Here is a 22,131-nt window from a genome sequence, read left to right as displayed (position 1 = left end):
AGCGCTGGGCCGGGCGCCGCCACTCGGGCGGCTTCGCTGAGCCTCAGCCCAACCCCGCTTGGCCCGGCCCGGCCTGGCTCAGCACAGCTCAGCGGCGCCATGGCTCAGCCAGCCCGGTCCCCCGCCGCTTATCGTAGCCAGAACGGCGCAGGCCAGCAGCCCTATAGCAACGGTGAGGCGGGACGTGGGGCTTGGGAGGGGGCCGAGAAGCTGAGGCGGGGGGTGGGGGGGTGCGGCTTCCGCCTCGAGGCCTTCGGGCTCCCGGCGCCTCCCTTCGCGCTGCCACGTCCCCGGGGGCGCTGGTGGGGGGCGGCCCGGGCCCCGTTGTGCCCCGGAGGGAAGTGGGGAAGGAAGGGGCCGCCCCCTGCCCGGCACATCGCGCAGCGGCCTCGGGTCGGGGGGCACGGGGCGGAATGTTGCGGCGTGCGCTGCTTCAGGTGTCCCTACGGGTTGTTCTTTGGGCAAAGTGATCCTCTTCACATCCTGGTGAACTGACGGGAGCGCCCTTCGGAAAAATCTGTGTGTTAGCGAGGTGAAACTGCTGCGTGTTGCCTGTCTGTAGCTCCTCACTGGGAGTAAAGGGGCAGCGCTGAGCTCTGCTGTATGGGGACGGCGACAGCGCCCGGGGGTACGGCATGGAGCTGTGGCAGGGGAGGGTCAGCTGGGGATAGGGACAGGTCCTGCACCGGAGACGCTGGGCACAGATCCGGCTGCCTGCCCGGGAAAGTGGGCACAGCCCTGAGCTGCTGGAATTCAAGAAGCATTTGGATGCCACTTACAGCCATAGGGTTTGAATTATTTGGTGGTCCTGTATGGGGACAGGGGTTGGGTTTAGTGATTCTTTTGGGTCTCTTCTAGCTCGAAATGTTCTGGTCTAAATGGTTTGCATTAGTCGTTACTTTAGGCCATGTCCCCAGTTGTGATAACACTGCGATGGCCGAGCGAGTGTGGCCCTTTGGAACCGAGCTGTACATGTGGCACTGGTTATTGCCCAGAGGAGGACCCTGCTGAGCTCAGGCAGCTGCTCGCTCACTGTGTTTTATCTTGTCTGTCATGTAAAGCCAATATTATCTTGTTCTGTACACTGTGATCCAGTAAAGCCTTGACTGCTTTCTTCTACTCAAAATATACTTCTTTTTGAAGCCAGATGCTGAAGGTGAAACCAAATAGCTAGTTAGAAGGAAGCACAAAGCCAGCCTTGTCTCTATCATGTTTGCTTTGCATGTGTGGAAATCTGTGTTGTTGGAAAGTGTTTTCTGATTTCATATTAACTTACAGCATCTTCTCTACTTCATTCCTTAATTAGGTAGTTATATGTTTCAGTGGTTATGCTGCATGAAGACAATTAAGTTATAACAAGGTATTTTGATTTTTCCGCTTTATGGCTGAGTAATTAAATGGTTTGACTTGTCACCCCCCTGCTTATAACTTCTAAAAGTCATCCACAAAATAGCATCTTACAAACAACTGTATAGCTGCTCAGAGGGTCAGCAGTGTGGGAAGTGGATACATAAATCTGAAAAGAGAGCCTCTGTTCTGGAGAGTTCATGGTCTAAGCAGAGAACGTACAGAAAGAATGTTAGCTAATGGAGTAAACAAGTGGGATGATTTATATGTTGGCATCGTTTTATATTTGATATGTAGTCGGGCCCAGCACACAGTGGAAGATCTTGCAAAGTAGTAGCAGTAGGAAAAGAAATTTCTGGCTACAGGTGTATGTAAACTAAAGAGCTGAAATCTAACGTTGTGCAAGCACAAGGTAATAAAGTTAATCAGCAGTTACATTATACAGATAGGGTTTGGGTTGCTGAATAAATTAGAATTTTCAACCATGGCTTGTTTTTATCATTGTTTAAAATATGTTGAAGGTGCTGTGATCCTAGGCTACCTCGGGAAAAAGTAACGTTCTGTAAAAACAACCTAGGCTGTGCTGAGAGTGCTGTTACACTATTCACAATGGTGTGTGAGGAAAGAAGGATGCCAGCAGAATGACAAACTGGAACATGGGTGTCAGCTCTTCCTCTCAACCTGTTGCTCACCTTCCTGTTTGCAGGTAACTCCGTGAGCTCTTGCGCTGGGCCCAGCAGTGAATGGCTGTAGCAGCAGTGCCCTGTGCTGACCTGGAAATTGTTTAGCAGTGAGCATCAGGTTGCTTAGTAACAGACTTCCTCCACTTCACTTGTTTTTTCTGTTGGATCAGTATTCTGCCTTCACTTAACTGAAAAGCAGATTAGCAGTCTGCAGCTAATAGGTCTGAAATGTAAGCAAGATGGAGAAATTCGTTCAGGATTTAATGCTTAGTTTGATATCCTGGCACAGTGCTTTGAGGTCATGTGAAGCTTCAGAAGCTTTTGGTTTTGGCCTACTCGTGGTTCACCTCGAAGCAGCCTAAGGGGAGTTCTACTGGTGTGAGTTATTGATGTGCTTCTGTCTTCAAAAAGGAAAAGTTTCAAAGTCTAATCACAAAGTGCCACAGAAACATCAGGTCATCTGTTTTTGGGTTTCACCTCACTGTCACTGCTTTATCCTCAGTCTTATCCCTCAAACAGAAAAAAAAAACAGAGCAAAATACCGTGATTCCTGACCAGGCTACAGAGTTGTGCCCTAAGGTGAATAATCAACTTATATAGAACAAATACTATTTCATTTTATCTTTTATACTGCAGAATTATATCAGTATAAATAGTATGGTCGGGGACCTGGCATTACATAAGAAACCTTAATCGTTTTTACAGCTAGCAAGTTAAATTTACAATTCATTTTGTAAATCGGTTTTTGAAAATCCATCTGATATGCTGCAGGGTAATTTTCTAAGGTGAGTCATAACTGTGGGAATTCTTATGTTTGCAAGCTTTCTGTTTAGACACCATTGATTTTAGAGCATTAGTAATTAATAAGATTTATGAGCAGTGTTATAAGGACAGTGAGCTATAACTGGATTTCCCAACTGAATGGCAGATAGCGTATTGAGATTAATGGCTAGAGAATAATATGTATGTGCTGCTTATGCACAAGTAACAGGCAGAGTGAGGATGAGGTCACCAGCACTGTAGTAGAACCTTGGCTGTGCAGTTAGCACAGAGGTACAGTGTTCAGGGAAGTGACTGCTGTCTGAACTGTATCCTAAGGCTGTACAGGGAATGATGAGCTGCGTGGCAGTCACAGTATTTCTCCTAACTCAGATATTTCCATGTGTTCTGTGCTGAGCTTATTTTACTGTCATGTGTGCCCAAGTTCATAGTTATTTTAATTTGGGAATGTGAACTTCTTCCCATCTTGAAATGTAACTGGAATGTTCCAGTATGCAAAGATGGCTAAGAAACCACTGTGATGATATTCTGGCATTAAATGGAACTCTGATGTCATTCGGGTGGCAGCTGTTTCCAGTACCTGTATGCAAAATACAAACACACATGCTTATCTTTGTAGCATGCTTTCGAAAATGTGCTGAATTTTGCAGTGGTTTCTGGTCTGGAAACCAAATACTTACGTTTTCTAGGCTCTTTTTTTTCCCCAAAAAGTAATTATGGAAGCAGTACAAGGCTGCAAAGAAGAGAATTGCACACCAAAATCACGATGAGGATCTCTTTAGATTTCAGGCACGTAGCTGTGTATGTGGAATGTCTCCAACATTCAGACTGTGCTTAGGGGTGGAGCACACCAGTGTGACTGGCTGACATAAATGACATGGCCTTGGAAGGTGCCTTAATGCTCTGTGTACGTTGTGTTGAGCTGTGCCGTGGATTATCTGGTGTGTTTTCCTGGAAGGATTTCACTTGGAATCGTCTCCCCTCGGGGTACTCTTTTTGTGGCAACAGTATGAACAGCCTGGACTAGCATCCTTCTTGATGGAGATCTTACTTCCAACCCCCACAGTTCTGTGATTCTGTGAAAGCTCACAGTGCTGTTTGTTCCTGTGTTAAAAGATCTGGTGATGCTCTGCCAGTGCTGTTTGCTGTTTTGACTTAATCCTTTCCATTTTTTTCTTGAAGTGATTACAGCTTGGTTCAGCTGTACCACGCAGTAGATAAGAAGCACTGTTAGCCTCTCAAGTTTTATTTTCTCGATGGGTGAATTATTCTATGATAAATTATCCTTCACTCCGTGTTCCTGACCAGCTGGTTATGTGAGCTGTATGTGTATGAGGAGTTCTCTTACTAAAAATAGCTGCAGAACCTTTTGTGGATTAGCCCTGTCACTTGAGAAACAGCATGGGGACTTGAGCTCAACTTGGCTGTTTGCATCTTTGCCATTAGCTGAGGTTTAAGTCGGTGTCAGCCCTCAAGCTGGGATGTGAGGACAGGTCCTGCTGCCACTGCTCCCTCTTGCCCCTGCCAGCTGTGTGCAGGCGTGCACCTCCAGGGCTGGCGGCCTTCTGGGTGCTTCTGGAGATGGAAATAGCCCTGTGTGTGGATTGCAAAGAGCATGGATTTTGCTCAGCTGCTTGTTCTGTGAGCTGCACGGTTGTGAAGTTACTGTAAAAATAAATAAATAATGATAGGAGATTAAAAGATCTAAGTGTTGATAGCAAAATGCTATCAAAATCCTGTGGTAGTACTTGTGTCTCTTTAATGATCTGGAGACTAAAAAAACTCCAAGGGGGGTCTTATTTTCAGAAGTGATGTGCTGCAGTGACTTTTAAAGGTTTTTTCTTTCTAGGTCCTGTTCAAAATCAAATGATGCATTCATCAGATGCCCAGGGATATAGCCCATCAGTTCCAGGACCGTACTCACATCAGACGCCGTCAAAGGTTCCTCCACATCCATCTTCTGGACAGTATAACTACAGTGGCTCTCAGAATGTTTCTCAGTTCAATAGTTATCAAGGACCTGGGCAGACTCTCAATAGACCACCGGCAGCACCTCCATCCGGGTCACCAGTACAACAGGCAGGTTCTGTACCACAGGTGCTGCCACCTGCATTGCAAAACTCAGCTGCTGTATCATCTGCTGGTGGCTTTCCTCCTGGAGCTAGCCCACCAATGCTTCCCAACTGGCAGTACAGCCAGGCTCCTGTAAGCCATCCAGCTGCAGTGCAACCAAGCCATCCAGCACATGTGGCAGGGACAGGGCCCGCTCAGCCACCACCACTGTTAGCAGGAAATACAAATCCTCCGGGAAGTTATCAGTATGCAGCTCCTCTAGGAGGTCCTTCACTTCAGAACAGCTATATGAAGCCAGGTAACATAACTTCTTGATACTGTTCTGTAACTGACTGCCAGTGCCCACTTCTGTATCTTTTTTTTTTTTTAATAAAATACTCTTTGTGGCCTTTTGCTTGTGGAACTGGGTATTCAAAACTCTTGAAGAAATGCATATCTTAAGTGTTGGGGTGGCTTCTATAGATGAGAAATTGAATTTCTGTGTGCCAAATTTCATTTTGCTTGAGTGTCTAAAGCAGATAATTTCTGTTTTGGGAAGCTGTGTGTGGGTAAGGCTGTTTCTGTTGCCTTTGTTTTTCCTTTGGAGAGTTGGAGTACTTACATGCTTCAGTCAGGTGAGGGCTTCTGGACTTCCCAGATGAAAACTGTGATTGCATTTAGTAAGTGAGGTCTTCCGCAGTTTAAAATCTAGCTATCTTTTCTGTTCATGGACTGATTCTGGTATTTCACAATGGCTTCAGTAAGGATGAGACAAACAACTTGGACACAGCCTAGAAAGAAAACTGGGAAGTATTCTGTATTGTTGAAATGGAGGCCAGTTGAAAGAGAAATTTCCTTCATCCCAACTTTGGATTTTTACAATTGAATAAGAATTGTCAGTCTTTAGAAATAGTTGTGGAAGTGCAAGATGCCAAAAGTTGGTCAATTTGCAGCCTGCCTTCTGTTTTAGCCTCTTGTGTGCAGGAGCATAAAGTTTTGCTAATACTAACTTAATATAACTTGTAATTACTGTGGGAAATCGACCTTAAAACTCAAGTTTCACTTTGCCAAACTGTTGTTTGCTATTACAGAGTATTTTTAATCAACTTTTTGGGCATGATAACAGTAACTAAGCATAGAAATATTTTAAATGCTAAAGTGAATGTTATGAAATGCTTTTTAGCTTCATTAAGTGTTTTTCTTGATGCTGATTTCTTGATACGTGCCTAGCTAATTCTCTGACAGTTTATTGCACTAAACAGTATTTCAGAGTTAGTGATGAAAATGGTTAAGTTATGAGAGATCTTGGAAAATGGCTTGTGAGATGAGAATCCTATCTCCATTGAATGGTGGATCTTTCTGAGCAATTTCCCTGGTAGTGGTTCTGTGGAATGGTAATCATTTTTAAAATGAATTAAGCTTGTTCTGCTGATCAAGCTTATCCTTAGAACAAAGGTCTGCCAGCTGCCTGCCTGCATGCCCAGCCTTTGGCAGCCTCTTACAGACACAAGAGTCTGTACGTTGCTGTTTTGCATCAGATTATTGAAGTGGAAGGTGAGCTTCCTGTCAGAAGCAATCTGCTTTATTCTCTTCTAGTTTGTTATATTCTGTCTAATTTGGGGCTGTACTAAACTTTACGATGTTCAGACTTAGTAATTGAAATTGGGATGCTTTCTGTACCTCTTAAAATTCTTAATAAGAATTGTAAAAAAAAAAAACAAAGGACAAAATAGAACCAGAAAGGATCATAGTTAACTGCTAGAAGAACACAGTATGTCAGGAGTATGACAGGGAATGATCTGAAGTTGTAAAACTTTCTACCTGCATGTTAAGATTTATGTATCTTGTGCTGTTTATCATGTAAATAAGAGAAGTATCTTGAGTTCAGTCTGTGTGTTTTCTTAAGTCTTCTGTCTTCTTCAGTTGGGTTAAAACTACAAATTAACCTCTTTACAGGATCTGTACCTCCACCAGTGACTCAGCCTTTAACGCCTCTGCACCCTCCCTCGAGGCCACCCTTAGGACCTCCTCCAGTTGGTGGTCCACCTCTAATTAGGCCATCTACAATGACAGCAGGACCATCTAATACACAGCCTTTGCTGCATTCAGCTACAAATCAAGAAGGTAAGAAACAATTTGCTCTTTTGGGCTCATTTTTGTTGAATTTGGACTTGGCAGATGTGCCCCATCCCTGTGGGTGTTCAAGACCAGGTTGTGTGGAGCCCAGGACAGCCTGGTTTAGTTAATTGGTGACAACCAGCCCTGTTCTCCTTTGAGAGCACTCTCTCAGTTTGAAGGTTTTTATCTCAAGTGGAATATGTGTGACCATATCAGAACTGTTGATGTTTTGTAAACAGTACTGGACTAAGTGTAAAAAAGTGAAGGGAATTTGAGGTTTCCGTGCACTATCAGTGGAAAAAGTAGTTTGGGGAACTTGGTACCTAAATTCAAAGAGTATTTGAAAACTGTAGCCAACATACTGGAGTATGAGCCTTCCTTCAATGAGAATGAGAAGTGCCCTGATGTTTTGTTGTCTATTAGCTTGGAATTTATGAAGAATACCTAATTAAAGGTAATCTTAGCAGATTATTCAGCCAGGAATGTAGACTTTCACATGTCCTTTGAGGTCATGTCAGCAGGGGAAGTGCATGTGAGAAGTAGGACAAGATGTATACTTAATCAAATTTTGCCCCAAGTTGAAGGTAGATCAAAACTATGCTAATCTACATGTAGTTTCAGTGAAGAGAATTGCCTCTCATTTAGCTTGTTTCAACTTGTTAGTAACTTGTTAAAATTTTTCCTTGGGCTGTCTTTCTTAATAGGTGATGCTACATCTGCTGCTGGCGATGGATCTGTGGTCCAAAACAGCTATGATGCAATAGAAGGAGGTGGCCTCATGGGTAATTAAAAATATTTGCCATTGAGTAATTTTTTTAAGAGTTTAGAAAAGATGGAAGTTTAGGTATTTAGGAACAGGCACATACTTAAACTAATGTCTGACTTGAAACTCAGTATGATTATTTCAGGCGTTGATAGCCTGTCTTATTGTAAGAATGGTAATGCAGTTACTATCATGCAAAATTGATGGCACTTGTCAGTTGTTTACACTTAGAAGGATTTTTTATTGTTTAATTTCTGTGATGAGTTGACCAAGCTGCAGTTCAACAATTCATGTTAGGTATGTCTTTTCTGCTTCTAGCAACCCCACATCCTTCTACACCTGCAAATCTTAAGATGAATAGAAATGTTGGCTATTCTTATCCTGCGTTGCCACCTGGCTACCAAAATACTTCACCTGGAGCACCAGGAATGCAGGCATCTGCTTTGCAGTATCCAGATGGATCAAAACATTTCCACCAGGTGACATTTTTGTTTTATTTGTTTCGTATTACTAAGCCAATTCACTTGAATAAAGAAGAGTGTAGCAATCTGTGCTGTGTATCTGTGGGGTTATGGTTCACTGTTTGGTGTGTAGTTTGCTCAAGATGACAGATGTAGCCAGAAACTTACGCTTTTTTTGTCACATTGATAGCAGTCTGGAAAAACTGTGCCAGCTCTTTCTGAAGTGTCTTATTCTTAAATCTGCTTAGAACATCAGTTTTTAAAAATCATTAGTTTTCTCAAACATCCTTCAGGCATGTTTTTCATCCCTCACATCAGTGTTGTTAGCTGAAATGTTTTTTCCTGTACTTTCAAACCAAAGTGACCACTATTTTTGCCAGCCAGGCCTCTGTATTTCAAGAGTTTAGTGGCAAGCGTATGCTAATTTTAACCTCATTGTGTTATAAACTTAAGTAGCATTTCTAAACATAATACAGTGACAATAAACACAAAATATGTAAGATAAATGTTTGCTTTTTAGGGGAACTGTTTCATCCAAATGATCAGTGTTAATTTGTGTAATTTTGACTTCAGCCTCCCCTAGGCACTAATCACTTAAATGCGTCTATGGGTAGCCTGAGCTTACAACAAGAAGGTTTAAGACCTGTGAATCTTCTTCAAGAGAGAAATATTCTTCCTACAACCCTCCTCCAGGCTCCTGTCCCAAACTTGCATGAAGACATCCAGAAGCTCAATTGTAACCCAGAGTAAGATTATCCATTTACTGTAATTCGTCAAAAGAAATAAATTACTAGTTGCAAATACAGCTTCATAGAATATTTTTAACTTTGTGAGTAGAAAACATTGAAAATGGGCTTCAGTGTGTTAAAATAAAGGCGGTGAGTGGGTGAAGTTCTGAAGTGAGTGTATCAAGAAGTTTGCGAATGCAGAAACAGATTGTCTGTAGTGAAAGTAACCATTTGAAACAATGGAGTAAATGGAATGTCAAACAAGAGACTGTTGGTTGGTAGTCTGAGTAATCTCACTGAGCAAACCACGTGCAACCAGGCACTCCTGATTTGCAAGCCTTCTCTGAGAGGTAAAGGAAGTAGCAGCTTTGAGAAGTGGCTCGCACAAACCATTTGTGCACACCTGCACTTTGTGAAAACCACCAAGCTCTGAAGTTTCAGCTGTGTGGTTGTTTTAAACTTGGCTGGTTCAGATCAGTATATAAGACCACTTCAGAAAGGTGTTCAACGTTCTGCTTTGTGTGTAAAGATCAGATGCAGCTTTGAGCATTGCTGGGTTAACCTTCGATTCGAACCACTGAAGGGGCACCAGTGCTGCGTGAAGAGTGTGCACACAATGTAAAGTAAGAACTCAAAATATGTGCTGTGGGTCAAGCTTGGACTAAAACCAAACATGACAGAGTTGGAGAACGTGATTTATCTGGAAGTGGATGTTCACCATCACCAGCTCTAGAAAGTATGAAGGACATTATGTTCTACTGAAATAATCATTTTATTATCTGAAGGTCGTTGCAAATAACTCTGTCCTCTGTGTAGGTTGTTCCGCTGTACCCTGACTAACATTCCTCAAACTCAGGCCTTACTGAACAAAGCCAAACTTCCTCTGGGACTCCTGCTTCATCCTTTCAAAGACTTATCGGTATGACAAATATTTAAAACTTCAAGTGCTGAAATATCATTATAGTTGGAGAACAAATTGCAAAAGAAGGGCAACAGTGTTGGCTAATCTTGGCATAGAAAACTGTCATTTATCTGAGACTTTTCTCCCTACAATTTTTAAACCTTCAAGCCTCACTTTGTAACAAAAACAACAAAAATCTCAAACCTCAAGAGAAAAACAAAAGCTTAGAGGCAGCATTCCAGGCAGTCTGTGACAGAAGAAAACACTTGTAAATACATAACAATATATGTAAATGTCACTCCTAGTTGGCTGTATTTTGTCAGGTAAAAGTTGTGGTTAATTGATTTTCTGTAGTTAAGCATTAACACAGTTAAAGGGGTTTGACTGTCCTCAGATGCTCTGAAGACTTTGAATGCATCGTTTAAATGTTGTTTTCCACAACTGAAGGGATTTTTCCTAATATGGTTGTTTTTTCTTATATGTGCTCTGTATTTGCCATAGATCATGATCTTACACCATCAACATAGAACCCAAGACTGTAGAGGCTTGAAGGGAGAGAGTATGCAGCCAAAAATATTAGAGCTAGGTCCTGACCAGTATTATTATTAAGGAGTCTTATAAGGGTGCTATGTGGATGCAGAAATGGGCTTTGAGTAGCCAGGAGCCACAGTGTAGGTTATTATCAGGGGTGAATGGCTGTAGTGTTGATGTTTTAAAATAGGAAGCTTTTCTTTTCCAGCAATTGCCAGTGGTTACTTCAAGTACTATTGTGAGATGTCGCTCCTGCCGGACATACATTAATCCCTTTGTCAGCTTTCTAGACCAAAGGAGATGGAAATGCAACTTGTGCTATAGAGTGAATGATGGTAGGTTTTAAATGTACTGTTTTATACTGCTGTGTTTAACCTTTCACACCTCATCCTTTGATATGGTCCTGTTTTTGGCCAAATCAGCATCTGTTGTGCTCTGTGGACATGAGAAGTGTTCTCCATGAGCAGAGGCAGCAGTGTTGCTGATGACACGCAGTCTGACATGGTCTTGTATGGTACCTTTGCAGCTGACAAAGTTGCTGCTACACCTAATATAGTTCTACAATAATAGTTCTACTAGAAGCATTGCCCAACAGTGTTGACATTTTAAAAGGTTGCACAACTAATACTGTTGTGGAGTAGTAATATATTAATTTATCTGCACAGTTCCTGAAGAATTCATGTATAATCCTGTGACAAGAGTTTATGGAGAGCCTCACAAAAGACCTGAAGTCCAGAATGCTACCATTGAATTTATGGCTCCATCTGAATACATGGTGAGGTTTTACTTTTACTTATTCTCTCCCTTTGTTTTACTTCCACAGGGAAGTCTGCTTTCCATTCTAGCACAGTAGCATCCCTTGAAGCAGTAACATTTGAGAAGCCTTGGGTATTACTTCAAATAAGTTGTCATTTATAAGCATTTATGATCTCAGTGTTCTCTTTTTAGAATATGTAGGTGTTTGTGGGCTTTTTGAGAGGAAACCACAATTACAGAGTTAACATATAAGTGAAATGTATTTCGAAGCTTTGGCATCATTTGTACTTGCATTGCAATTATCACAATCTAATAATGTCACCTTGAAAATTGAAGGTAATCTTTTCCTTATTCAGCTTCGTCCACCTCAGCCACCTGTGTACCTCTTTGTATTTGATGTCTCTCATAATGCAATAGAGACAGGATACTTGAATACAGTCTGCAAGACCTTGTTAGACAATCTTGACTTGTAAGTATTTTTGTCCTTCATGCCCTCTTTTCCTCGTGGAACTTGACAGACATTAACATGACACTGCTTTCTGCCTAGCAGCTTCCTACAATTGACCAACAATGGGCAGTGCAGTATGGGAGTATAGTGAAAAGCAGTTGTTTTGTTCCTCTCACAGCTGCATCAGTATATAAAGCAACTTTGGAGTTCATTTCTTAGTCTGACCCTTTCCTATCTGCTTTGTCAGTCCTAAAAAGGAGTACACATAGTAATAGTGTCTTTTGAACTGTATTTTGTAAAAGCTGAGATGTGGGTAGGTATCCATCTTTCTACTTGACTAGCACTGGAAAATACTGGAAGCTAACTCCAAACAACTCAGGTGTCATTCTTTTCTGCAAGGATTGCCATATTGAACTTCTAAAGGGAGCTACAGTTTAAGTCTTTGATGTCCAATGCTAAGTCAGACTATTGTTGTCATAGTACAGTGTGCTCTTGCTGCTTCTCTTCTAAAATGCTAGATTCTAGGATAAGGTTTTAATAAAAGAAAATACAAGCACTTATTGCTGTGTCTGGAGACCTTTACTTCTTCTAAATGTCATTAATCTGTTTTTATTACTCTTAAAAAAAAAATTCTTGAATGTCTACTAGGTGATTCTGCCATGAGCTCCTCTTTTTTCTCCAAAATGGCTTAAGTGTTTGCAGTGCAGCAGTTAAGCTGGCTTTTTGCTAGCACCCTTAGACAGGTGCAGTAAATGTATTTAAAAAAAAAAAAAAGCTTGCAGAAATGAAATTTCATCTTGCTGAACACTGTATGTCTGACTTTTTTAGGCTCCCTGGGAACACTAGAACAAAAATAGGCTTCATAACATTTGACAGCACAATCCATTTCTACAGTCTTCAGGAAGGTCTCTCTCAGCCCCAGATGCTTATAGTTTCAGATATTGAAGGTATGCAGTAATAGCTTCTCTTTAGTATGTAGTAATGACTGTTGCTTTTGATAGCCCTCCTAAAAAAGCATATATATGGTGGGAGTTGGTAGATGAGATCATTATCCTCTCTAGTAACAGCTGTGGAAGTAGGTTCCTTTATGAAGCTCTGAATGTCAGAGCAAGTTGTGGCTGTTCATGACTTAAAACATGAACACAGCCTTCCTAACATCTAGTTTTGTCTGTATAGCTGCCTAAATTTCTGTTATGATCAAAATTGAAATAATGATGCTTGGTAAGTTGTTATAAATTGTTAGATTGATATTTAGTGATGATCTGCTGAGATTTTCAAGACGCTTTTCACTTAGGCTAAAAAGTGGAGTAGAATATATTCTTGAAAATCTTCCTGTGCATTTTTATTGAGGAGATTTTGCTACCCTTAGCACTTCTGGCTGTTATTCTAAAGTGGCAGTCTAGCCACAGGTATGCTTATCAGGGGAGAAAGGTCAGTGTTTGAATCAATGTATGCAGTGATACAGGGTTTCTTGTTTTCTTTTTTTTTTGAGTTGGGAAATAGAATTTGGGAAAGCTTGTTCTGTTTCATTAAAAAACAAAAATTAACACCTTTTTTTTTCTTCCAGATGTATTTATACCAATGCCAGAGAACTTATTAGTAAATTTAAATGAAAATAAAGAGGTAAGAACTACATTAGGTGACAAACAACATTTATTTAATGAGATATATACTTGATAGTGTACAGTTTTACTTAGTGCTTTTTCATATCTGCAGTTTAAATGTCAAGTTTGAAGTGGGAAAAGTCTTTTAACTTCTGCTTGACTTTAAACATTTAGCAACCTAAAACAAGACAATACTTTACTTTTGCTGGGATTTATTTACTGCTGTAATGTTGGAAGTTTTAATACATACTGATGTATCGTTGGTAATAAGCACTATAAAGAACAAAACTCCTTAGACTTCAGTCTTAATTTTATTTTCTAATTTGCAGTTAATTCAAGATCTATTGAAGAGCTTGCCGCAGATGTTTACCAAGTCCCTGGAAACTCACAGTGCTCTTGGGCCTGCATTACAGGCTGCTTTTAAACTGATGTCCCCTACTGGAGGTAGAATCTCTGTCTTCCAGACACAGCTTCCATCTGTGGGAATGGGAGCACTGAAGTCACGAGAAGAGCCAAACCAAAGATCAACTGCAAAGGTTAGGAAAGCAAAAAAGGTTAAGAGAAGTGACAGCCCTGTTCTGTACCTACGTGTGGCTCTTGAATTGCCTGTTTTTAAATATGTTATTGAAATCAGTGATGAAGAATCGATTATTAGTGCCCCTGAAAATAAGCAGTAAATATGTGAATCTTATATTTCCTTTGAATATTGTAATGCTCCCTTGTGTTAATAGGACATACACCTGACACCATCAACTGATTTTTACAAGAAGTTAGCCTTGGACTGCTCTGGGCAACAGGTTGCAGTGGATTTGTTTCTTCTTAGTGGACAGTATTCTGACTTGGCTTCTCTAGGTAAGTTGTATGAAGGTTTTTTGTGACGTAATAAAAATTCTGTGTATTTGACCAAACGATTAGCATTTAGCATTTAAACCTGATCTGAAGAAGCCTTGTGTGTCAAGATGCAAATTCATCCTTGATGAGCAGACTGCAGTATTTCAGTCTTCCTGATTTAGTGTCTGTTCTCACATTGTCCCTGATTGATTTTTGTGATGCTGGTTAGAATGTCCCTTTTCTGCACTCTGCCTCTGGTTTAAGACTACTGTTAGTGTAGGGTTTTAACAACTTTTCTTCTCCATTTAACCAAACTTTGAAGTGACAGGGTGTCTGTAATTTCAGACCTATAATATGTCATTGACTATATGGTTGTTGAATCTCTGTGTGATGTCTCTGACTAACAGGTTTTTTTTCAGACATGAACAATGTAGTAATGAGAGGGAATATCCCATTCCTCTGGTCTATTAAAAAAAAAAACCAACAACATAGCAGCAGCTGTAGATGCTCTGACACGGTCTCTTTTTTGTTTCAGGTTGTATATCAAGATATTCTGCAGGTAGTGTCTATTACTACCAATCTTATCATCATAAACATAACCCTGTCCAGGTGGAGAAATTGCAAAAGGAGCTGAAACGATATTTAACTCGGAAGATTGGATTTGAGGCTGTCATGAGGATAAGATGCACCAAAGGTTTGAATGTGGTTTTTTGGGGGCAGGATCAAATGGCAGGGGGGAGGAGCAGGCTGTTGTTTGGGAATGATTGATTGGTGTTTTGACCTAATATAAACTTAAATTGCTATTAGGTAGAAAAGTAAACTCCAGTACCAGGAACTGAACCATTTTGAAGACACTATTTGTAACTTAGCAGTTGAAGATATTGCATGTTATGATGGTTAATACTGGACGTTTTGGCAGGTTGCTATTTCAACAAGGGACTGCTTTTATAGTGTGAAGACTTGTTGTTTTTCTGCATGGATTTGATTTCTGAATTCCTGGCTCCTGCTAAGCATTGTGGATTTTGTGGATTAATCATCTGTGTGGGATACTTTCCACTTTATTTTACCAAAAAGAATCGTAACGTTCTGATACAGAGCCATCTAACAGTGTTGGATTTGTGAATGTTGTCTGTATTTTACATCCGACTGTGAATAACATTGGTTCAACCTAACACTTACCTTGTAGGTCTTTCCATTCATACCTTCCACGGGAACTTCTTTGTACGATCTACGGACTTGTTGTCCTTACCCAATGTAAACCCAGATGCAGGATATGCTGTGCAAATGTCAGTAGAAGAAAGTCTTACTGATATGCAGGTTGTGTCTTTTCAGTCAGCTCTCCTGTACACATCTAGCAAAGGTAAGATGTTAGCTGAAACTAGTTGTATTCAGATACAATATTCAGTTAAGTCATCTTGATTAGTCATAAGCTGTAATTCATTTGCAGTAACACAAGTTGTTTAATCTATGTTAAGATCACAGTTGTGATGTGTTCTTGCATGTTGATTCTTCCAAACCAAATATTCTCCTGAGAAACTTACCCTGGTTTGTGTATAGGTAGGCTTAATCCTGGAAACTGACAACTAACACTTTATAAAAGCTACTGAAAACAATCTGTTTCACTGTTTGCATGGTAAATAGGATTGAATTAATTTTTTTTTTGCCTGTTTGGTCAAACACATATCAGCTAGTAGTGCTGATGGGGAAATTATCCAAGTAATTCAAGTATGTAAGTGCAGTGAGAGTCCCTGAGTAAAGAGTAGCATTTCTTTAGTTCAATAAACAGAAGTTGTATTTGGACCCTATAGGTTTTTTTTTTTCTTTCCTTACAGGTGAGAGGAGAATTCGTGTCCACACCATGTGCTTACCTGTTGTAACAGCGCTGAGTGATGTCTACCTGGGGGCAGATGTACAGGCTATCACTGGGCTGTTAGCCAATATGGGTAAGCACGATAAGAGCTTGTTTGGATATACATGGATGATATCCTTAAAGGATAATAATCTGTAATCCTCTGGATGGTAACGTTAACAGGAGTGATTCTCTCTGTTTTTAATGCTTGGCTTAAGTAAGGTATCAGGACAGTTGAATGTAATCACCTGGATGTAGTCTGGTGTATTATGGTCACGGTGGGAAGTCTTTAAAACAAACAGAACAAACAAAAATTTTATTTTTTTTTTTAGCTGTGGATCGATCAGTTTCTGCTACCTTGAGTGATGCTCGAGATGCCTTGGTCAATGCAGTGATTGATTCTTTATCTGCTTACCGATCATCAGTGCTGAGCATTCAGCAGCCTGGTCTCATGGCCCCCAGTTCACTACGGCTCTTCCCACTTTATGTACTGGCACTCTTAAAACAGGTAAGATTTAAAAGGAGGCTGTCCCAGAGGAGGATAATGCTCTATGCTCGGCGTGTCAACCTGAGGTGAAAGAGCATGTCCTTGATGCACAGAATAGCATGTATCTGCTTCCAGCATTTTCATAGGACTCAAAATCGAGAAGTTTTTTGATTTTGATTGCTTAATAACACCAGTCTTTTTGATATTTCTGTTAGAATATTGAGATACCTTTAGAGATTTGTGAATATTCTTGTACGAATGAAATTCTCTCAAGAAACAGTTCAATTTTTCACTTTGCTCCCCAGAACTTGGTGACTAGAATGATCAGTGCAGAACAAAGCCTGCTGGAGTAGATAACATATACTCTGACAGATGGTATCTTTCCCTTGGAGTCTGTTATGGTCTTCAGTGGTCAAATTAAATGTCTGGTTGTTTGCAGAAAGCATTTCAAACTGGGACGAATGCACGTCTGGATGAACGCATCTTCAGCATGTGTCAAGTGAAAAACCAGCCTCTTGTTTACCTCATGCTTATGACTCACCCCAGTTTGTACAGAGTTGATAACCTCACAGATGAGGTGAGCACTTGCACTGTTACGTAGCCTGTTTGTGTCTGGTCCCGTAGGCTTTTGAATTATGTGAAGTTGAAAGAAAATTCTATTCGCACAAGCCTTCCCCATTTAAGCTAAGCAGCTTAAATTTGTTGTTTCACATTTTCCTAGTTGTTGCATGATGAAGATAAGCAGGAAGTGCGCCTCTCTAAATGTTAAGTTTAGTACTAAGTTAGGTACTTGAAGTGTAATTGGAACTGTACAGTCTAACTTCAATATTCAGTATAGTATATCCTTTTCTTATTTAACCTGTTCTTGTGCCTGTTTTGATGCACCAAGGTGTGAACTGTTTTTTTCTTTAGGGAGCTCTCAACATAAATGACAGAACGATACCTCAGCCACCCATTCTCCAGCTTTCAGTGGAGAAATTGAGCAGGGAGGGTGCCTACCTTATGGATGCTGGCTCTGTAAGTTGCATGCTGGTGGTGATTTTAAGAAGTGTTCTGATTTATACTGATGTGATGTTCCTGCTGAGAACTCAAAACGTGCTGGGGTGTAGTTTCACATTAGGTGACTGTTACTGCTTTCAGGTGATGTTTCTGTGGATTGGGAAGAGCTGTGGGCAGAGCTTTATCAGCCAAGTCCTCGGAGTTCCGAATTACGGCTCAATACCACAGAACATGGTACGTGCTAGTTGTGTTATATGCTAACTGCACTGTGCAGCCAGAATACTGTCTGCACAAGCATAAGAATGCTGTATTTAAATATTAGCCCTCTAGTTAGTAGTTGCTATAAATCAGATCCGGAAAAAAACATAATAATTTGTTACCTCTTGGAGTTTCTCCAGACAAGAACTTCAATCTAGATCTCTCCAGGAAACAGCATTAAGTACAGATTGGCAATGATTAAGTTTTAACGATACTCTTTGTATCTTAGACTCACCTCCCAGAGCTTGAAACTGCAGAGTCCATCAGAACAACAGCTTTTATTTCTTGGCTGCGGGAACAGAGACCTTTCTTTCCTATATTATATGTAATAAAGTAAGTATTCTTAAGAGTCTTTGGGACCTTTTGCTATACATAGTTGGATGTTGCATATACTGCACTTTCTTAATGCAAGTTTTATCAGTGTTAAGTGCTGTGCCTAACAGTCTTGACAGCAGATGTGACTTGGTATGAATTGTCCTTGATTTAGAATTTCCACAGATTAAGAAATACTAAATGTCATTGAAAAAATCTTGAGTTTGTCAGATGAACAAAGTGAATTCTGATAAGTGTACTTGTTGGGGTTAATCACAAGGGCTACTTGATCCTCTTTCATATGTTCTTGAGCTCTGGAAATACCTTGCACTTGATCTGTAACATTAGGAATGTATTGCACTGAAGATTTTGATGATATTTATTTCACCCAAACACTTATTTTTATTTTGAAGGGATGACAGCCCATTGAAATCAAGTTTTCTGCAAAATATGATTGAAGACAGAACTGAATCAGCCTTATCGTACTATGAGTTCCTCCTTCACATACAGCAGCAAGTGAATAAATGAAACACTAGCCTTTGGCTCACTTTAAGGAAAGATTTTGCAGTGAAGGACACTTGTGCTTGTAATATCTTCATGAGATCTGTGGCCTGAGGCAGTCAATGAGAGGTTCTCACTGTGATTTCAACGAACTAAAGCAAATAAAGGACCACATCTGAAAATCAAATGTGCAACTACATATTGTACCTTAAAAAAAATCAAAAATCAAACTATTGGAACTGGTTGAGCACCTTTAATTTGCTGCAAATCATGTTTTTACTGTAAGTAGTTGCAGCATGAAGTACATCCACAAAGGCAATACTGAAAGGTGAAATACATTTTGTAAAATAAAGAGTTCTTTGTTGTTCAAAATGTATATTTCTGTAACTCTTTTCTTTTTTTTTTTTTTTTTTTTTGCTGCTAGATATAGAACCTCACAATACTGATCATGATTTGCAGGGAAATTCTTTGAGTGCATCCAGTGATCACAGAGTGTCTCCGTGTTCAGCTTAGAAATGCTTAAAGTAGCAATGAAGCAGCTGTTCATTGTGAAACGAACAAATACTTTATGAAACTTAGAATGCAGTGTTTGGAATGGATTATGGCTGATAGGACTCAAGGTAAGCTTAACCTGGCCAAGATGGCTTAACTTAAGGAAGCTTTTAGTAAGTCAGTATTCAAATTAAGAAAGAAAAGTGTGGAGGAGCAAACTCTCCTAATATGAGATGCGTTCAAGTCTGACTTGACTGAGCACCAAAAGTAGACTTATGTAGCTTTGTTTTTCTTGAGTAAAACGAACAGTTTTACTTTCAGTTTGTGAATGGTGTGGGAGAGGAAGGGCAAGTAAGGCTATCTCAGATTTTTCATTTAGTATGCTTTGTGCTCCTGTTTACATGAACTGAATGTGAGGCCCCTCAAAGTTAGCGTGCTTCTGAAATGTTTGTATCGTGGCACTTGGAACATAATGTTTTGATGTCACGTTCAATATTCTGACACTAAAATTGGAAAAGAATTTTTTTTTCCAAAGACAAAACTGTATTTTAAGATCTGTTTATGGCTTGAGACGCACTTGAAGTTTCCACAGTTTCTTTACTGCAGCTGCTTAATGAGCCTAGATCCAAAGCCAGCACACACCAAATGAAAGCTTTAAATGTACTCTCAGATCCCTGCCAGAGCTACAGATGGAAGTTGACTTTGGACTTGAAGTGAACATTTATGTAAAAAAAAAAAAAAACATTTTATAAAAGCATTATTAATCTCTTTTAGAGATCAGTGATAGCTAGCAACATAAAGAATATTTAAGTTACTGTCTGTACACCTATGGTGTCAAGGGTGGGATGTGACAAATGGAAGACATTCTTATGGAAAAACCTTTTGTGTGTGTGTTAAATGATGGTAAACGTAGAGGTCTTGCAAAATCTACTTTCTGGAGCAAGTAACATGAACAGTTTAAATATTTATGAATAAGTGGTCAAGCACGTACTGTGACTAGACTAGTAGGCTGCCACCTCGTGATACAAATGTGAGAGGACATCATAGGGGAATCATTTGCTACCATTGCAGGCTGTAGCTACACTTGATTGTCAGGAGGAGTTGCCTTACTTCAGGGGAGGAGTTTCTTTGGAGAAATTGTCTTTTTGCTTGAGCACAAGAAGGTAAAGTTAGAGCAATGTCTGAAATAGAATGAAAAGACTTATAATATAACCTATTTAAGCTTCCCTGTCTGCTGTCTCTGTGGCAAACAGGAGTATATTTACTTGAACAGCTTTTTAGAAAATGGCACAGTTTCTAGTCAGAGTGCATAAGGTTTGTTAAGTTTGGACAGTCAGATATTGTTTTCCCAGAGAAAGGAGACTCTCCATTTAAAGGAAGCTATGCACTTGCACAGGTTATCACTTAAAACTTGTATTTTGGGTATATTATCACTCAGATGCTGAAAGCTGTCATTGCATCTAACAGCCCACCCCAAATCTGCTTCTTAACAATGACTGTATTTTAGCCCCCCCTTTTTTTAATAAACTTTGCAGATTAATTTGTTGTTCAGTGTACACCAGACTAACAGCTAAGGATGTCAGTCTATGTGGCAATTAACTTTTAGAGTCTCCTAAGTTTTACAAGACTAAACATACAGGCAAGACTCAGACAGACCCTCTCGGAGCAGAACATGCCTTTTTCCACCTTGGATTTTCACCTTGGATGAAATTTTGTATTGAACTTGCAAGTTTATTCCCTCACAGTGGGAAAAGCCTGCTGTGCTGAGCTGTGCTGTGCTGTGAGGTCAGCAGAGGACACGTGAATGCAGCTGTCCATGATGCATCACTTTCACCTCCCACTGCAAAACGAGGACTCTGATGATGAACTGTAAAAACAGGCAAGAGTGGCTCTGGTACTTAGATCTCATCACAACTCTATCCCTGCAGATGTACTCTATTTTTCTAGTTGAGGAATTTTTTTAAACTTATTTCTGTATTTGACACGTTAGTGTTCAGCCAACGTTGTTACCATCCATTTTACTTTGCTTTCATTGTTTTTAATTTAATATATTTGAGTCTAAGTCCACATAGATTGTTTTGCAATAACTAGAGTGAATCACTTTTATTTAGATTTAATTTCTTAACAGTATTTAATAAAAGATACAAAATGGCTGTTAAATAAGGGACCATTAAATGTGATTTTAAGCTTCTGTTACTATTATTGATGTCATCCTTATAGTAAATTTAATTTTGTAAAGTAGTGTATAATATTGTATTATTAAATCTTTCATTTCTGAACTTGGACATTTGATCATCAGTATGAACTTACAAATCTTCCCCCTTCTGAATTTGAGACAGGATTTACTTGTCCTCCTTTTTACAGTTTGTAATTTTCACTCTTTTATTCCTGTAAAAAGTCATTTGTAACACATGCAAATGCTTATTTTATCTGTGCTAATTTATCAGATTTGGCTACTCAATAAAATTAATTGAAAGAATTCATGCAAGTCCGTCACTCCTTTCTTATTAATGAAAGTAAGCTACCATATTTGATCAGTGAAGATAAATAGCATGTAGTAGGAAGTGATAAATTCAACTTTTAGCTAGAAGTTTCCTATTAGTGATTCAAAAGGAGAGGGGACTTTGAGGAAAGGCAGTTCCAGTTGATTTGGAATTTGTCAGTGGCATATTTTTGGCCCTTGTCATTCAGCATTACTATTTAGCCCTAGCTTGGGGTTTGTTGCTCTCATAAGCCCACGCTGGTGCTGTACTGCACCATGTGGTACCCTGCTGTCTAAAATTGGTTTTAAGCCAGGGATGCTGACAGGTGGAATGTAGCCTCCCTTCACCAGCAGTGCTCCCAGGATAGTGATCAATTTTACTGTAGGTAATTCTATATCTTTGTGTAACAATCTACTCTTTCAATGCCTCTTTTTTTTTTTTTATTGTAAAATGCATTCCATCTTAGGCTTGCCAGTTTTTTTTATGGGCTCTCATTGCTGCTTCTGGTTCCATCATATATGAGTTATGTGTGAGCGTGGTACTCTGTATTTCACAGGTTTGGCTTACAGAACCCCATTATTCTCTAAATCACCTTAGAAATATTACTGATTGGACTTGTCAGCACTATGTTTTCTCTCTGCTTGTAGCAATTTGCTGCTGAATTCAGTGCTCCAGCTGTGCAGCCCTCCCAGTGCTGCCCCTGGGGAGTACACATGCCTTATCTCAAGGCCAAGTCCTGCTTCTGGT

General features: G+C 40.0%; 2 protein-coding genes across 2 annotated transcripts in view; both read left to right on the top strand.

Moving 5' to 3' along the window:
- The window catches only part of DDX46 (DEAD-box helicase 46), a 120,499-nt gene that overhangs the window by 73,040 nt on the left and 25,328 nt on the right, over nucleotides 1-22,131 (top strand). The gene's annotated exons all lie outside the window — the stretch shown is intronic.
- On the top strand, nucleotides 40-21,384 carry SEC24A (SEC24 homolog A, COPII coat complex component). The gene is made up of 23 exons (XM_065734837.1): nucleotides 40-172; nucleotides 4,660-5,181; nucleotides 6,819-6,986; nucleotides 7,685-7,762; nucleotides 8,062-8,222; nucleotides 8,778-8,950; nucleotides 9,749-9,851; nucleotides 10,573-10,699; nucleotides 11,030-11,139; nucleotides 11,477-11,589; nucleotides 12,397-12,515; nucleotides 13,136-13,191; nucleotides 13,502-13,708; nucleotides 13,904-14,024; nucleotides 14,539-14,697; nucleotides 15,190-15,363; nucleotides 15,836-15,946; nucleotides 16,185-16,360; nucleotides 16,779-16,916; nucleotides 17,252-17,356; nucleotides 17,480-17,572; nucleotides 17,826-17,929; nucleotides 18,322-21,384. Exons 1-23 carry the CDS (start codon nucleotides 100-102, stop codon nucleotides 18,434-18,436), a joined length of 3,306 nt encoding a protein of 1,101 aa, XP_065590909.1. The 5' UTR covers nucleotides 40-99; the 3' UTR covers nucleotides 18,437-21,384.

This window comes from Cyrtonyx montezumae, unplaced genomic scaffold (genome assembly GCF_038088225.1).
Source record: "Cyrtonyx montezumae isolate F1298 unplaced genomic scaffold, pur_monq_1.0 scaffold_18, whole genome shotgun sequence".
Lineage (NCBI taxonomy): Eukaryota > Metazoa > Chordata > Aves > Galliformes > Odontophoridae > Cyrtonyx > Cyrtonyx montezumae.
Note: the sequence above shows the minus strand (reverse complement) of the source record. Positions and strands in the feature narration are given on the sequence as shown.

What these genes read in the sequence shown, in the direction of transcription:
- SEC24A (XM_065734837.1), top strand. Translation starts at nt 100, where the DNA reads ATGGCTCAGCCAGCCCGGTCCCCCGCCGCTTATCGTAGCCAGAACGGC. An exon ending in TTCAGCTACAAATCAAGAAG is followed by an intron (nt 6,987 to 7,684) that starts GTAAGAAACAAT and finishes CTTTCTTAATAG; the next exon opens with GTGATGCTACATCTGCTGCT. An exon ending in ATCCTTTCAAAGACTTATCG is followed by an intron (nt 9,852 to 10,572) that starts GTATGACAAATA and finishes TTTCTTTTCCAG; the next exon opens with CAATTGCCAGTGGTTACTTC.